General features: G+C 36.7%; 1 protein-coding gene across 1 annotated transcript; it reads left to right on the top strand.

Annotated features, from left to right (window-relative positions):
- The first annotated feature begins 10,353 nt into the window (after nt 1-10,353).
- Nucleotides 10,354-18,744, top strand: LOC110458729. The gene is made up of 6 exons (XM_021510614.1): nt 10,354-10,847; nt 12,307-12,405; nt 13,686-13,835; nt 16,448-16,562; nt 17,487-17,610; nt 18,526-18,744. Exons 1-6 carry the CDS (start codon nt 10,415-10,417, stop codon nt 18,619-18,621), a joined length of 1,017 nt encoding a protein of 338 aa, XP_021366289.1. The 5' UTR covers nt 10,354-10,414; the 3' UTR covers nt 18,622-18,744.
- Nucleotides 18,745-18,989: the final 245 nt, after the last annotated feature.

The following is an 18,989-nucleotide window of genomic DNA, read 5'->3' as shown; positions in this document are numbered from 1 at the left end:
AGTAAGGTATGCCGGAGACAATTCCAGTATTCCGGAGTCAATTTTTGTATTTCGGAGTCAATTGAAGTAATCTGAAGTCAATTTTCGGAGTCAATTTTAGTATTCCGAAGTCGATTATATTATACCAGAGTAAGTTTGAGTATTCTGGAGTCAACTTTAATATACCGGAGTCAATTTTAGTATTCCGAAGTCGATTATATTATACCGGAGTAAGTTTGAGTATTCTGGAGTCAATTTTAGTATCCCGGAGTCAATTTTTGTATTCCAGAGTCAATTCTAGTATCCCCGGGTCAATTTTAGTATACCGGAGTCAATTTTAGCATAGATATTTGTCAGGTTTAGTATTCCGGAGTCAATTTTAGTATATATATTTGTCAATTCTAGTATTCCGGAGTCAATTATAGTATCCTGAAGTCAGTTCTAGTATTGTGGAGTCAATTCAAGTATTCCGGAGTCAATTATAGTATCCCGGAGTCAGTTCTAGTATTGTGGAGTCAGTTATAGTATCCCGGAGTCAGTTCTAGTATTGTGGAGTCAATTATAGTATCCCGGAGTCAGTTCTAGTATTGTGGAGTCAATTATAGTATCCCGGAGTCAGTTCTAGTATTGTGGAGTAAATTCAAGTATTCAGGAGTAAATTTAAGTATCCCTGAAGTCAATACTAGTCTCCCGGAGTCAATTTTAATATCATGGAGTCAGTTGTATTATTCCGGAGTAAATTCTAATGTTCCGGTGTCAATTTTAGTATACATGTACATAAAGTAATCTGGAGTCATGTATAGTTTCTCGGACTCGAGTATGGTATCCCAGAACCAAATATACCTTTTTAGTATCCCAGTGTATAGTACACACCCTGGAATCAAGTATATAGTATCCAGATACAGGGACCGAGACTCTGCCGCAGTCAGGAGGCCCTCCAATCTTACATATTACTCTGTAATGTACCACCATTACACTGTCATGTAGCCAAATTACCAATACGAATTAATTGCATAGAATACAAATAATATTGACACAAATAAACAACAGTATGTTCTTAATGACAGTTTCATATGATACGTTAAAGGATGGAACATCGCTTTATATTTGCAAAGTAAAGTTTCATTATATAAAGTCCCTAAATGTTCCGTCGGAGTGGACACTATGTTAACAGTCTGACCGTTAATTAGTCTGTCAGCCCATCACTATATCCAGGACAGACATCATACAGATATATACCCTGTCACCTACAACAGCCATTCTATATATGAGTACCTATTGGGATGGCAATGTCTTATACTGTAATAGAGACCTGTATCCATATAAGTATATATACAGAGTTATTACCCTTTCTGTCATCAATTATGTCATGTCTGTACATGTAGACTGTATACTGACGACAAAGGCGTGACTAAAGGGAGATCATTCGTGCCCCTTTCCTATTATGAATAGAAAATAGAATTTAGATAAAAACAAACAATACAATGCTGAAATGTATTGAGCCTGGATACGACATCTGAGTAAGAAAATATAGATTATATTCGATAGGACAATCTGAGTAAGATAATTTAAAACAATCTGGATATTATTATTTAAGTAGGCGATCCGAGTCCACAATCGAATCAGGACAAGCTGAGTTTAGTGTAATACAAACTGAGTAAGACAATTTGAGTATAATATAATACAAACCGATTAAGACAATCTGGATATAATGTAATACAAATTGAGAAGGCAATCTGATTATAATGAATACCAACTGAGTAAGACAATGTGAGTATAATGTCATACAAACTGAGTAAGACAATCTGAGTATCATGTAATACAAACCGAGTAAGACAATCTGAGTATAATGTAATACAAACTGAGTAAGACAGTCTGAGTATAATGTAATACAACCGAGTAAGCCAATCTGAGTATAATGTAATACAAACCGAGTAAGACAATCTGAGTATCATGTAATACAAACCGAGTAGGCTAATCTGAGTATAATGTAATACAAACCGAGTAAGACAACCTGAGTATAATATAATACAAACTGAGTAAGACTATCTGAGTCTAATATAATATAAATTGAGTTACACAATCTGAGTATAATGTAATACAAACTAAGTAAGACAATCTGAGTATAATATAATACAAACTGAGTAAGACTATCTGAGTCTAATATAATATAAATTGAGTTACACAATCTGAGTATAATGTAATACAAACTAAGTAAGACAATCTGAGTATAATATAATACAAACTGAGTAAGACAATCTGAGGATAATGTAATACAAACTGAGTAAGACAAACTGAGTATAATGTAATACAAACTGAGTAAGACAATCTTGATATAATGTAATACAAACCGAATAAGACAATCTGAGTATAATGTAATACAAACTGAGTAAGACAGTCTGAGTATAATGTAATACAAACTGAGTAAGACAATCTGAGGATAATGTAATACAAACTGAGTAAGACAAACTGAGTATAATGTAATACAAACTGAGTAAGACAGTCTGAGTATAATGTAATGCAAACTGAGTAAGACAATCTGAGTATAATATAATACAAACCGATTAAGCCAATCTGGATATAATGTAATACAAATTGAGAAGGCAATCTGATTATAATGAATCCCAACTGAGTAAGACAATGTGAGTATAATGTCATACAAACTGAGTAAGACAATCTGAGTATAATATAATACAAACCGATTAAGCCAATCTGGATATAATGTAATACAAATTGAGAAGGCAATCTGATTATAATGAATCCCAACTGAGTAAGACAATGTGAGTATAATGTCATACAAACTGAGTAAGACAATCTGAGTATCATGTAATACAAACCGAGTAAGGCAATCTGAGTATCATGTAATACAAACTGAGTAAGACAATCTGAGACTAATATAATATAAATTGAGTTAGACAATCTGAGTATAATGTAATACAAACTAAGTAAGACAATCTGAGTAAATATAATACAAACCGAGTAAGACAATCTAAGTATAATGTTATACAAACTGAGTAATACAATTTGAGTATTATGTAATACAAACTGAGTAAGACTATATGAGTATAATGTAATTTAAACTGAGTAAGACAGTCTGAGTATAATGTAATACAACCGAGTAAGCCAATCTGAGTATAATGTAATACAAACCGAGTAGGACAATCTGAGTATTATGTAATACAAACCGAGTAGGACAATCTGAGTATTATGTAATACAAACCGAGTAAGACAATCTGAGTATCATGTAATACAAACTGAGTACGACAATCTGAGTATCATGTAATACAAACCGAGTAAGGCAATCTGAGTATCATGTAATACAAACTGAGTACGACAATCTGAGTATCATGTAATACAAACTGAGTACGACAATCTGAGTATCATGTAATACAAACCGAGTAAGGCAATCTGAGTATCATGTAATACAAACTGAGTAAGACAATCTGAGGATAATGTAATACAAACTGAGTAAGACAAACTGAGTATAATGTAATACAAACTGAGTAAGACAATCTTGATATAATGTAATACAAACCGAATAAGACAATTTGAGTATAATGTAATACAAACTAAGTAAGACAATCTGAGTATAATATAATACAAACTGAGTAAGACTATCTGAGTCTAATATAATATAAATTGAGTTACACAATCTGAGTATAATGTAATACAAACTAAGTAAGACAATCTGAGTATAATATAATACAAACTGAGTAAGACTATCTGAGTCTAATATAATATAAATTGAGTTACACAATCTGAGTATAATGTAATACAAACTGAGTAAGACAAACTGAGTATAATGTAATACAAACTGAGTAAGACAATCTGAGTATCATGTAATACAAACTGAGTACGACAATCTGAGTATCATGTAATACAAACTGAGTACGACAATCTGAGTATCATGTAATACAAACTGAGTAAGACAATCTTGATATAATGTAATACAAACCGAATAAGACAATTTGAGTATAATGTAATACAAACTAAGTAAGACAATCTGAGTATAATATAATACAAACCGAGTAAGACAATCTAAGTATAATGTTATACAAACTGAGTAAGACAATTTGAGTATTATGTAATACAAACTGAGTAAGACTATATGAGTATAATGTAATACAAACCGAAGTAGATAATCTGAGTATAATGTAATACCAACTGAGTAAGACAATCTGAGTATAATGTAATACAAACTGAGTAAGACAGTCTGAGTATAATGTAATGCAAACTGAGTAAGACAATCTGAGTATAATGTAATACCAACTGAGTAAGACAATCTGAGTATAATGTAATACAAACCGAGGTAGACAATATGAATAAACCTATATGGTAACACATCCTGGTAAAACAACCGTAGGAAATTTGGGAAAGGCAATTTTGGCGAATAAATCTGCGTTGGGCAACATATGTTTAGCGAAAGGATTCTGATAAAAAAAGCTTCGTCACTGCTGGACGTGTAGTAACATGCCAATATCATGTTACTGTTTCCTCTCAAATGATTACTTCATTTGCACTTTTCATATAAGTCGCAAACCTGACCCAATGTTATTTTGCTTTCATCATTGCATCGTCCCCCAGTAACATATTGCAATGCATCACCTAGCAGGACTCGAGAATGCTACTTAGTAGTTAAACTGATGCTTACAGGCCAAACAATTACGTATGTTTCTGGTACTCTGGCCGACCTTATAGTTTTTACCTCCAACCGTAACAATTCTAAATCACTCGAATGCACTTAAACGTCCAATTCAAACGCGCCGCAAATCGTAAGTGTCTTTATGACACCTCTCTATTTCACAAGCAGGTATCAACCAGCTCCTTCTTCCTAAAAAGAAATCCCTACCCTATTACCTTTTAATGTATCTGTTTGTCTTAATATATGTCGATCCACGCATCTTTCTTTCCGTGTGTTTATTTTTAGGAGTGTGTTTTTATTGGCGTTCATCTGCCGAAGAAACGGCTTTCTAAATGTATGTCCTTCTAAATATCCGTATTTTGTAAGTGTTTAAATGACGTTCGTGGTACATTGTATCTGTCTCTCTGGTTACGTCCGTATTTGTTTTTCTATATGTTTGTCAATCTTTGTGACGTTATTACCGTTATTATGGTACCGAACTAAACTGTATTGGATCTGTCAAATAAAGACCAAGTTAGTCGATACATTTTGTCCCGAGTCACAGCCGAATATTTTGTGATGTATAACGTGATATCTCTGAGTTTAATGCTGATTTAGTTTAAACTTTCTTTTATTTCAGTTCAAGCATGTTATTAAAATGAACAGAGAAGACAAAAGGAAATAGGAACAATTATCACAGACACTTATGTAAACCTATCACCAAGTATACTAAACAGCAACTAACATATTCAGTACATGATAACACCATTCATACACACAACACACGCATACATATATACCAATAATTAATGGAAATAACAATAGCTTAAACTTCCTTAGAGTAAGGTGGTTGGGGTAAGATATATATTGTACAAGTTTACATGTCATATTATTCAGCTATAGAAAATCTGCCAGTTTTAAGTATATAATTCTGTACAGCTAGAAATACTAACTTATTATCAGCCAATAAAAACGAATCATCGCCAAATAATAATAACTCCAAAGTAATATTATGGGACAAACATTGTAGCTAGCGTATCCTTATTTGATCGTATCTGTTATATTCCAATAAAAATGTTTTTGTCTTCGACTTCACCGGAGATGGAGCAATATTTCTAGCAAATAAATGACCATTTAAGGAGCTACACTCCATTCGTAGTCGTGCGTGATATATTTGGCCCTTGCTGGTACCATCGTTGTAATAGATAGGCGTTTTCTAAGTATGTTGCTTGTCAAGATGAGATTTTAAAGCAGAAGACGGCTAGAAAAGTGACGTTCCTACCCGCGTACCATCGCACCCCCACGGCACTGCACATGCCAACACTGATTGGCTGACCAGATCTGACTCGGTCAACCATAATTCCAATAAATAGTAACTTACAGCGAAGAAAACTTACGACTTATAAAAATACATACGTTAACTTACTTAACTCCCCAGACCTTGTTTGTTTCCGCCATGTTGACTGTCTGTGTCAATTCTGATGCACTTGCACGTTAATTTTAACGGCGGGACCCAGAGTACAGGATTTCCGAAAATGAGTGTTCCGAAGATGGGGTGGTTAATTTATGGGAGTAAACTACGATTTTGAGAATAATAATGTACTCGCCCCATGATTTATTTTTGGGCTAGTAACTATTCATCTTTTGACAATTTCTAGTCGCCCAATCATGGTTTTGGTCGCCTTCGGCGACCAGGCGACCGGCTGTGTCCTACGCTGCCATGAGAAATAGACGGATTTCATGCTGATTTGAAGTCAATTACCGGGAAAATGTTGATCTCGAAGTGAAGAACTTTCGTTTTAAATACTCTCTGTAACGCACCACCAAACATTTTCTGGACGTTTCTCCTTACTTCCAACAATAACTAATATCGTTATTCGGAATCATTTTATAATGGACGATCAAAATGTGGAGTCTATCGCCAACAGAACAATATAGTGACATGCCCTTGATTAACATTAACTATAAAGGTAAAGCTATACACATTAACATTAAATACTAAGGTAAAGCTATACCCATTAACACTGAATACTAAGGTAAAGCTATACCCATTAACATTAAATACAAAGGTAAAGCTATACCCATTAACATTAAATACAAAGGTAAAGCTATACCCATTAACATTAAATACTAGGGTAAAGCTATACCCATTAACATTAAATACTAAGGTAAAGCTATACCCATTAACACTGAATACTAAGGTAAAGCTATACCCATTAACATTAAATACTAAGGTAAAGCTATACCCATTAACACTGAATACTAATGTAAAGCTATACCCATTAACATTAAATACTAAGGTAAAGCTATACCCATTAACACTGAATACTAATGTAAAGCTATACCCATTAACATTAAATACTAAGGTAAAGGTATACCCATTAACATTAAATACTAAGGTAAAGCTATACCCATTAACACTGAATACTAATGTAAAGCTATACCCATTAACATTAAATACTAAGGTAAAGGTATACCCATTAACATTAAATACTAAGGTAAAGCTATACCCATTAACATTGTAACACAGAAATGTGGCTTATGCATCGCGAAGGAAAACAAGGGCAACTTTTTTAGACTTCGAAGGCCTTCTACCATTTTTACAATAACCATCAAGAGGATGAGTTGAGTTTCTTTTCATCGAGAGCTGATAAAAAAAACATATAACGTCTGAACTTTATCACATACTTACTACTAAATATGCAATTTCCGCCCTATATGATACGACTAAAATCACGTGATCCATATCAGACCGGTCGGTCGGAAAATGCATATCACGTATCAGACTGGCCGGTCGGAAAATGCATATTAGGATTTTCGGAACACCTCGTGACTATTAGTTCCGGAACACATCTGGAGTTATCGTGCCGTTTCTATGCGTGCGCAGCAGACGAGATTCTATGAAAAAATATCGCGTTCGGCTCAAGGTGAGATGATTTTGAACTCGTTGGCAAATAGGATGGTGATGTGGTGTTAAACTATGGTAATAATAATAAAAGAAAACGCATTCGCGTTATTAATGATTCAATTTGTATTGTTTCTGTGCGATTTCTCAACCGACACACTAAAATTGGCATTTATTTCACTTTTTTTTTCTAATATACATTTTCTAACGATAATATTTGGTGAACAATTGCTTGAAATTGAAGTTCGTAATTGATAATTGAAAAAAAAATGATCGCCCAAAATTTATGTTCAAGTACATGATAAACAGAATAAAGCATGGTGAAATCCATATCACATGTTATATCAGCCCTCGACCAACCTCAGACCTCAGGCTAAAGCCCTCGGTCTGATATTGGGTCCTCGGGCTGAAATGGCATGTGATATGGATTTTACCATGTTATATTCTCTATATATTATAGAGCGTAATGAGACAGCTACATGTACATATGTAAAAGTCTTGATCTTGGTTCCGCTCAGCTGTGACCGTGAAATGATTACTGCGACTAAACAACAAAACAAAACAAAACAAAAATCAGAAAAACTGGTAGACATTATGTCGATAAAAATAGCTACTACGAATGTTTAGTAACATATAATGGAGAGGGTCTTTGTACATGTGCTGTTTTGATAACTTCTGCCCAATTCTTCTTCTTCTTCTTCTACTTCTTCTTCTTCTTCTTCTACTTCTTCTTCTTCTTCTTCTTCTTCTTCTTCTTCTTCTTTGACTTTATTCCTCCATAAATGAAGAGTACATAAGAAAATGTAATAATATTTTGACAAATAATTAGAAAAAATAGTAGATATCAATAAAGTGTAGGCATAGCAAAGGTTACATAAATGACATATATTGTTCGTACTAGATCAAGGCGTCAATGAGAAAAAATACATGAAACAGGAAAAATAAAATAAAAAAAATACAAATACATGTTTGAGACAAATTCAATTTGATTGTATATCAGCAGCTTTGACAGAAAAGCAACAGCACTCGTATGCAAACCTAGTGCAGCACTCATCATCCGGGAATAGTTTCCGTATATTATCAGGAATGTGCCCTAATAGGATACAAAGAATTTCTTGTCTATCTAAACTGTCAAGTTTGACGTACAACTCAACCGGATAATTGTTTACAATATCAGTAAAAAAAATCGTCACGGAAGGTAACCAAATGGATGTCTACAATCAAGTAACCAACGAGCCAGAGCATCCTGAGACATTGTTTTACATTTAGCACATAACAGCTCACAGTATGGGCTGATTAACCACAAATTCGCTACTCCCACTGCAAATATTAGATTGAAAAGGAAATAACTGTTTCCACAGAAACCAAAGAGACGACGGACGAAGTGTTCCATGCAAACATAGGAATCGACAAAAATCGTCACAATTGTTCAGTCGCTCATACCATTCTGATTGTTCTTTTGAACAAATAGCATTTTTAACAAAAAAAAAATCCACGATTGTTTGGAAGGGGAAAAAGCTTCTTCCAAGAAATAGTTCAAGAAATCTTCCAGACCGTATTTTAAAATAATGAACCAGATGTCGTAAATGGCACCTTTAGTACTTTTATAAACACGTAGGTGTCTCTGGTACAACCGTAATAAGAATAGCTGTTTTACAGTAGCTGAAGATCTCAGACGACACAAAGAACCAAAGAATTGAAGTTTAGACTGTTCTACTTTCGCCTTCAGTGACGTTAGTCCCAACATACCAAGTGCCATGTCAGAACGTGTTCTGAAGGGAAAACATTGAATGACTTTGGCACAAAAATGTTGAATTATTTCAACCCGTGACCAATCCTTCACACTTAATGAAAACCACAATTCCGAGCCAAATAAACAGCACGGTAGAGTTACAGAGCGAAACAGCTTCAGACCGATTAGAGGGTTTATCGACTTCCCTATTAACCATGCATTTAAGGAAGTCGATAAACCCTCTCATCGGCCTGAAGCTGTTTCGTTTTGGTCAAAAGTATGTGATTTACAAATTGTATAATGGAGAGGGTCTTTGTACATGTGCTGTTTTGATAACTTCTGCCCAATTCGTTTGCTTCGTTTATGCAATGAAATATTTCAATATCTTCTATCAAACATGTAAGTTGCATTGGTCGTAATACTTGATTACCAAACTGCTCCTATTCTTCTTTATTTTGAACGTTCGGTATTCAAGGTAATCACAGCAATGGGTTTACCCTTGTCAGTATAATGTGACCGGAACTGTGCCGGGTGCTTTCGACCATCCTCCGTACTCCAGGGGTTACGCCCACTTATGTGTTCTGCACCCCTGGAATAATATATTACTTTAATCAGGTTTTGATACAATTATCTAGTGAGCCAACTAACCCGTTTTCTATGTTTCATACATATGTGATTCATATAGCTCATCTAATAAAATAATTATCAAAAGTCAAGGGTCGACACTAAGACTAGTCCGCTAGTCCTTGACTAGTAGATTTCAGCAAGGACTAATGAATCACCTTACCTAACTGGTCCTTTGGACTTGTGAAAAATATGATTATAAAATAAGAAGATTCCTTTTTAATATCAAGAAAACTGTTTTAAATAAGATATATTGTCAAAATTTTCCTTAAATTTCAACATAATTTTATGGCAGTAGTCCCATACAGTTAATTACTTTTGATGTTTCGTGTTGTAGATCGCGGTGTTTCCTTATCAGGAAACACAAAAAAGTGAGTGTCTTACCCTGAAAGTGCGAACTGTAATTATATAATTGATTATGAATATAAAAATTCTTTTCTTTATCTGTACCTTCGGGTTTGATCTTTTTGACTTTTCCGTCTGCTGTCGTTCAGTTTGACGTTGCTAACTTATAGGTAAATAGATAAGGCGGTGTCTAGCTGACAGGGCCGCCATGATAAAGAAAACTCGGTGGAATATTATTACAGCTAAAATGTATGTCGGACATATATTGGCAGTATGCGCGGTTACTAGCCTTGTCGTCCAGGCTCAGAATCTGTGTAACAGTACGGCATGTGTTCTTCCTAACTGTCGGTGTTTCTCGGACCGTAGTATACCGGGCTACATTTCACCGTTTCAAACTCCTCAAATCGTGACTCTAACGTTGCAGAACAATCTCAATTCCGCTATCAAGCCTCTGTACGATTCTTTGTTAAATTTCCGAAATCCAAACAACTGTACCATACGGGTATCGTTTTATATCGAAGACAAAGGGACGGATTACAGCATAGTGTCCAAGTATGCCAGTCAGGGGCACGAAATCGGGATACACTCCGTCAATGACACGGTTCCCCAGAACTCTTCTGACTGGATCAACATGTTAAAATGTAAGTTTAAGTCGGGAAACACATGGAAGAATAGTTATAGCACCATTATCTGTTAAATTGTCGCTAAATTTTCTTAGTGGTATTTCACTGAAATAAAAAAGACCTGAAAAATATTAGAGAAATATAAACCCGGCGAATATATTGACTTTATTTATTTTACAATAATTATGAAACAAGTTATTTCAACTTTTATAAATCACTCTTGTTAGCCCGGATGTTAGCGCGCAGGGGGTCTTAGTACCCGGAGAAAACTCTCGTGGCCGCGCAGGTGACCACAAACCTTTCCACGTCCTATCGTGGAATCGAACCCTGGCCATCTTGGTGAAAGGAAGGTGAGCTATCTACTGCACCACCCGACCACCTAGCGAATATACTGTTGTAAGGAAGAACTGTAGAATATTAACAATAAATTAAAACAACTAATTCAATTGTTGGGTTGACACTGCAACACTGGGTCAATAGTTAGTAGTTAGTAAAGCGACGGTACAACCAGAGATGTATACGTCTCTGGTACAACGACCGAAGGTCCGGGGGGGTCATATTTTGGTCCCCGTTGCAATTGTTTTCACTCAGAACACTTGTTGTTTTTTGTTGTTTATTTCATCGCCATTTTTTCATGACAGTTCAACAAGCTTTTTCTTCTTGATGTAATTAATCGTCAAGGTTTCTATACAGCCATATTTGAAAAAAATACTGTTTTTATGGCATGACAGCTAGGTGACTGATGATTGAGGGGAGATAACTCGCGCTAGTGACAAAATAGCTGAACGATGTATTACACTCTATGTTAATCACTAAACTCACCTATCGCAAAACTAACATCATCGTTAATAACAACAGTGTATTATGATTTTTATGCATTGTCAATTGAAATATGAATAAAGTTTTCTTTGCATTGTTTAAGATATCGTAACGGCTAAGAAATTTGAGGGAAAAATACTGCCTTACTGGCTAAATGTCCCAATCATTCGACATAATCCGTGGACCCGCTCACTAGTTTAGCCCCACCGAGCGTGGTCAGTAGCTGTGTGGGGGACCGCCCGCACGTTGCAATATGTTTTTTTTGTACCTTTAATTATATGTTGGCCGTAGTACAGATATAAGGTTGCATACACGGGAATTCACCGTAAATTGCTTTTCAACATTTAAAAAAAAATATTGTTAGAAACACGTTATTTATTTGTCTTACGTGGACAACACATATAACTTTATCAAATCTATTTCTATATGATTAAGTGAGATTTCTAGGTGAAATACACAAATAATTTCGAGATAAAAGGGCTGTACACTGTACCCAGCGGAGATCTGATCTATAACATATAACAGCAATCTTGTTTTTCTTGCTATAGCACGATTTTCCAACGATTTTCCAGAAATGTCTTCCATTGTGGGATCTTTGTATTTTCTTAAGTTCATGAAAATATTGGGATAACTCAGGTTGAAATGTTTAATTTTACAGACATGAAGATTAAACTAGGTGTTTCCGGAATTCCTGCCAACACTGTCGTCGGTGTGCGGGCCCCTTTCCTGTCATTCGGAGGGACAGACGAATACATAGGTGAGACAATAATACTGTCATGTGACATATCAGGAGCCATGTCGTTTTGAGCTAAGTGTAATATTAGTCATCACATATTTTTTTTTAACGAAGCACAATGGCCCTAACACAGTAAAACAGTGTAATATGAGGGATCGCTGGATTTAAGAGCTAAGGCCCACGGCTCAGAACGAAGTAAAATTGAAATATTCACTATCAGGGCATTTCAAACTTAGCACCATTGTTCAAAACAAAGCATGCACGTGCTATAATTGACACCACTATTTAAAAAAAATGGAAGCAAAACGGAAAATAATTCAGTATACCAGTGAAATATTGGGCACCAAGGTTTTCTGAGCTAAGGATATCATTGTTTCTTAAACACTATACAAGCTGAACAAGCGCCATGACACCTAACACAGTGTAGACGTAAACATACCACATTGTTTGATTTAAAAAGAGCGTCAATGCCTCCGAATAATGGAGATTATTGGGTAAGTACCAATTTGTGGAGGAAATACAACTCTTTGATACGAATTACTTCCTTTTGGATTCGGCAATCTGATTAAAATCATATCCTTCATTCTTTACGTATCACCTAACGTGATCCGTAGAGAATGGAGGACATTATTTTAATCAGACTGTGGATTCGGTGTCTTCCTTGAATATGCAGGGGTTTCAACGCTGATGTCGCTCAATTAGATTTGTTTCTCAAACAATTTAACCCCTTGACAATTTTTTAAAAATTTGTTTTGGCAAATTGGAAATCTTTTCTTGGTAATTACAGTTCGATTTTTGCTCATATGTGATCTAGTTATCTTCTTATTTATCTCTCTAAAATGTCAATATAATGCCCTTTAAAATATCAGAAAGAATATGCACTCGGACAATAACAAGATAACTATCTATTACGGATTATTTGATTATCATAGTATAATGTATGTGGGATTCATAATCCCGGTAATCCAAAAACTGTTGACAAAACCGCTGCTTCGACTTCCATGTTTTTTATAGTCTCGTTCAACCAGACTCTTGTTGCCTGCGCAAGCTACGCCGAATAGAGAGACTCTTGAATTACAAGTGATCAAGCGTCTGGTTGAACGAGACTATGTTTTTTATTCAAATCATATTCGTAACCCCGATCAGGGTATGATAAAATTACATATTTAAACGAACAGCGGTGTACGCGTATACGCTATCCGGAATTCCGGAATCGCTTACCTCCCTTCCCACAGTAGTATGTCCACAACAGTAGATGCATGTAGTTAAAAAGATAAACCAGGAGATGTCGATATTTACAGGCATAGCGAATAATGGTATGATGTACGACTCCAGCTGTGTGACGTCAAATTATGTGACCCCCGGGACCTTAAAGTGGCCCTTTACCTACGATTACGACTACGGGCTATTCAAGTGCAACATTGGAAAGAGTGTTTACCAAGCATTTCCCGGTAGGTTCATGTCGTTTATTATAGCAACAGTGCTCTTTACAGGGGCTGGTCGGGGAATAAATGACTATGTCATATTTGCTAAAATGGCATACACACGTTTAAAATACCTTCTTATGAAATATACCGATACAAATTTTGCTGAAATTCACTCCCTAAGAGTAAACATTATAATTATATTAAAGAAATCCTAAATCGTCACCTGACAGTCTAAAACTCTCAATTGACCCAGATCAGTGATGTAATTTTATCGCACGCGCGTCATCAACAAGGCCAAATGTTAACATCGCGGCGAAAAAAAAAGATGCATACAAAAGTCATGACAGGCACGAGGTATCAATACCGTTATATATAACAACAACATAAAGGTAGGAATACTACACTTGCATCATACGTGAACTTTAAAAACAATTATTTACGTAGAGTATTGCTGTCTTGTCCGCTAGTTGAGTCCGACATGGCACATGACGGCGTGCTATTGTTGTTATCTTCACTGCCTCACTTTCGAAACAACCACGTGACATATATAAATAGATCTGCGCTAACATTTACGCGGGGCTTCCCCGAGATTTCAGTGGTCAAAACTTGACATTGCAAGCAGAACTCGACCATCATATTGCCGTGGTATAACTTTTGGAAGGCCAGAGAACGCATTTAGAATTTATTTTGTAATTTTTGCCCCGACCATTCCCTTTAAGCTCTCAATAGCATCATACTTTAGTATAACGATGCATTGGATTGGTTAAAATAATTGAGTTTTCTATAAGTGGCGCGGGATTTTGTTTCCTGCCCAGAACTCGGTTATAACCGGAGCATGGATGTTTAATCCACCAATCAAACCTCTGTGTATATCAAACACATAAGTACAGGTACTACAGATAATAACAGTTTTACTGGCGTTACTTATGTTTTGAAAAAGATGTCGCTGTTTAGTTTGCCGTCTTTTGTACACAGGGTGTAGGATAGGGAAATCCCAGCGTAGGGATTTTTAAACTTGCTGAAACCGTCGTCTTGCTGAGGGTTTTGCCACAATTTGGAAATCAGGAAGGTGGGAATTTTCTATCCTACAACTCTTGGCAGGAAAGAGTATGTTTCATTTACCACGTGTTAGCCACCATTCAATCGCCACGTCTTAACCATTCTTCAATCACCACGTGTTAACAATCCTTCAATCACCACGTGTTAACCACTCTTCAAACACCACGTGTTAAACCCCCTTCAAACACCACGTGTTAAACCCCCTTCAATCACCATGTGTTAACAACTCTTTAATCACCACGTGATAATCAATTTTTAAATCAACGTGTAAACCACCCTTCAATCACCCCGTGTTAACCACTATTTAATCACCAAGTGTTAACCATTCTTCAATTACCACGTGTGAACCACCCTTCAATAACCACGTGTTCCTAACCCTTCAATCACCAAGTGTTGCTAACCCTTCAATCACCACGTGTTAATCACCTTTCAATCACCACATGTTACTAACCCTTCAATCACCACATGTTACTAACCCTTCAATCACCACGTGTTACTAACCCTTCAATCACCACGTGTTAACAACCCTTTAATCACCACGTGTTACTAACCCTTCAATCACCACGTGTTAATCACCTTTCAATCACCCAGAGTTAACCACCCTTCAATCACCACGTGTTACTATGTTACTAACCCTTCAATCACCATGTGTTAACCACCTTCAATCACCACTTATTGACCATCCTTCAATCACCACGTGTTAATCACCCTTCAATCACCACGTGTTAATCACCCTTCAATCACCCAGAGTTAACCACCCTTCAATCACCACGCGTTACTAACCCTTCAATCACCACCTGTTACTAACCCTTCAATCACCACATAATAAGAACCCTTCAATCACCACGTGCTACTATGTTACTAACCCTTCAATCACCACGTGTTACTAACCCTTCAATCACCACTTAATAAGAACCCTTCAATCACCACGTGTTAATCACCCTTCAATCACCACGTGTTAACCACCATTCAATCACCACATGTTACTAACCCATCAATCACCACATGTTACTAACCCTTCAATCACCACTTGTTACTAACCCTTCAATCACCACGTGTTACTAACCCTTCAATCACCACGTGCTACTAACCCTTCAATCACAACGTGTTAACCATCCTTCAATCACCACGTGTTACTAACCCTTCAATCACCACGTGTTAATCACCTTTCAATCACCCATAGTGAACCACCCTTCAATCACCACGTGTTAACCACCTTCAATAGACCACGTGTAAACCACCCTTCAATAATTGATACATGCTGGACGTGTATTATTGTCTAATAGGTTGATTTTGTTGAACTTAATTAGTAAATTGTATCCATAATGAGCCTTATACATTTCTGTTGATTTTAGGTGAGCGATGTCTTTATGGTTTCGGGGGAAATGATTTACTGATAAAAATGAATATTCAGTTTGAATGAAACTAATTTTTGACTAACTTATTAAAGCAACATATATTAACACTTTTTAAGAAGACCGCAAATCAATTCTAACATTGAAGTTTCTGCCTTGTATCTACCGATGCCAATGTTCCATTCGATTGCCTATTCATCTTTATTTACGATCTTATCGCAGGACAATGGCAGGTGATGCTGGCCGCCTATAAGTATAACGGTACCGTATGTGCTGTACCGGACGCCTGCCCAAACGTGAAAACAGAAGGTCAAGCGTTTGACATCCTAAACGAGGCGTGAGTAACATGGCTGGGGGCTGAAGTGTAGGGTATTGATGGGGTGGGGACGAGGCTGGTCAGACGGAACTAGTAGGTAGTGAGTGGAGGAGCGTGATTGGGGTGGGGACGAGAAAGGTCAGACGTCAGCTGTAGGTGTGAGGGTGGAAGTGTAGGGAGTGATAGGGTGGGGACGAAGCTGGTCAGACGAAAGTAGTAGGTATTGAGTGGAGGAGCGTGATAGGGGCGGGGACGAGGTGTCAGACGTCAGTTGTAGGTATGAGGCCATGTTTGGAGGAGCGTGATTGGGATGGGGGCAAGGCTGGTACATAGATGATCTGCCATTAGTTTCCCTTCATATTAGATTTTTGATACAATAATCAATATGAAAAATTCAAAACGAGTATCATAATTTCTAATATGAAGGGAAACGAACGAGAGATTCTGTTTATCATATGATACAAAGTAAACTGTACAATTGTGATCTTAAACGAATATTTTGCACTTGGCCGCCTCTGCAACGATGAAAAGTGTGTCAGCTTCACAATGACATGACGTCACATTGATTGTTCCTATTCGATTGTGACGTCATTTCCGGAGTGATATTACACATGTTACATAAACATAATTTATGTGATGGCTTTATGACTCTGCATAACACGGTATTCATATGATACAAATATCTACAGTGTATGTAATGATCTCTGGCCAGTGATAGAATCTGGGCAATGGTTGGAACCAATAGNGAGAGTCAGTGTTAGATCTTAGTGGGTAGGACTGGTGACTTCCTACAAAATGATTGCTCCACTTGAAGAGTGTAAAAAAACGTATTTTCGTAAAAGGTTTTCCATTTTATCGGTCGGAAGGATAGATATATTGCAGCTGATATTGTACATGTAGGTTTATATAACATATAGTTTACTAGTGTAACGGTATTGTTGATAGGTTCTTGGACCATTACCTTGGGGACAGAGCTCCGTACACTATGGTCATTACCCCGGAATGGATGGTCACCGACTACAAAAAGGCCGGACTGATTCAGTTCCTCACCAATATCACGGCACACCATGTAAGTTATCTCCCCTGAGTGTTTACCGGTTACAAGAGGGCAGGACTGATCCAATTCCCCACCATTATTACATCAGCCAATGTAATTATCTCCCCTGAATGGATGCCAGTTACAAGAAATCAGGACTGATCCAATTCCCGACCATTATCACGGCACATAAAGTAAATTATTTCCCCTGGATGTTTACCGGTTAAAACAGGGCGGGACTGATCCTATTCCTCTCCAATCGCACAGCACATAATGTAAGTGTCTTCCGATCATGTAAGATTATTGGCCACAAGAGAACAGTACTGGTCCTATTCCTCTCCAATCGCACAGCACACAATGCATGTTATCTCCCCTGAGTGTTATCCGGTTACAAGAGGGCAGGACTAAACCTATTCCTCACCAATATCACATCACACTATGTAAGTTATCTTCCGATAATCAGTGGCGGATCCAGAGACCTATCTGGAAAATTCTCAGGGTGGGGGGTTTCCTGAAGCCCAAAAAACCCCTCTGGATCCGCCACTGGATAATGTAAGATTACCGACCGCAAGATAGCGATACCATATAATGTAATTATCTCCCTTTGGTTAAGGTTTCCGACTACAGAGGACAGGACTGGCATAACCTGACCATATATACATGTATGTGTCTGTAATCATCTTAATGAGACTTGCATATGCTACCTGACATAGCTTTCTTTGTGTATATGTTATCACTCTCTTTAAAATTTAAATAACACGTGGTTCTTGATACAGGGATACATGTAAAATATGTATTTTTTTATTTCCTCATAAAACGTGTTATCAAATAAACAACTGAGCCTAAGGTATTTCGATATATTTTTTAAATTGTTAGATTGAGCTCTTATGTAAAGAAATACATGTCTGGAATATATTGATTTTATTAGATTTTTTCCTCCTTCGTTAGGATGTCTGGCTAGTGTCACAGATGCAGGCCTTAGAGTGGGTCCAGCACCCGACACCATTGGCAAACATCATGGACTTTGCGCCATGGAAGTGTTGATGGGGTCCACCCGGAACACTGAGCTCAGTCTTTTCGTTTGGAAGAAGGCCCGACATGTATGACTGTGCGCGTGAATTTTCGACGGTTTGATAGTCTTTTACATGACAACTTAACAAGTTTGAATAAATACAAAAAGGCCAAACAATTATTGATTTATACATGGGTTGTTTATTTCGGAGCAACTGTTTGTGTGAGCATTTTTCTGCTTTATGTTGTTGTGTAAAAAGGGGCATAGTTTGAGCTGAAGTTTCGGAAAGATAGCCACTGTTCTTAAAAAACGTAAACAGGTATTTAGATATATTACAGTCAACCTAAAAACTAACATACTAAAGGTCGATCAGTTATAACCTATTTAACTACAAATAAAA

Source organism: Mizuhopecten yessoensis, unplaced genomic scaffold (assembly GCF_002113885.1).
Source record: "Mizuhopecten yessoensis strain PY_sf001 unplaced genomic scaffold, ASM211388v2 scaffold1259, whole genome shotgun sequence".
Lineage (NCBI taxonomy): Eukaryota > Metazoa > Mollusca > Bivalvia > Pectinida > Pectinidae > Mizuhopecten > Mizuhopecten yessoensis.
This window is presented reverse-complemented; position numbering and strand designations above follow the sequence as displayed.

Coding starts and splice junctions, on each gene's coding strand:
- LOC110458729 (XM_021510614.1), top strand. CDS start 10,415: ATGATAAAGAAAACTCGGTGGAATATTATTACAGCTAAAATGTATGTC. Junction 10,848..12,306: donor CTGGATCAACATGTTAAAAT/GTAAGTTTAAGT, acceptor TTAATTTTACAG/ACATGAAGATTAAACTAGGT. Junction 12,406..13,685: donor AGGGACAGACGAATACATAG/GTGAGACAATAA, acceptor CGATATTTACAG/GCATAGCGAATAATGGTATG.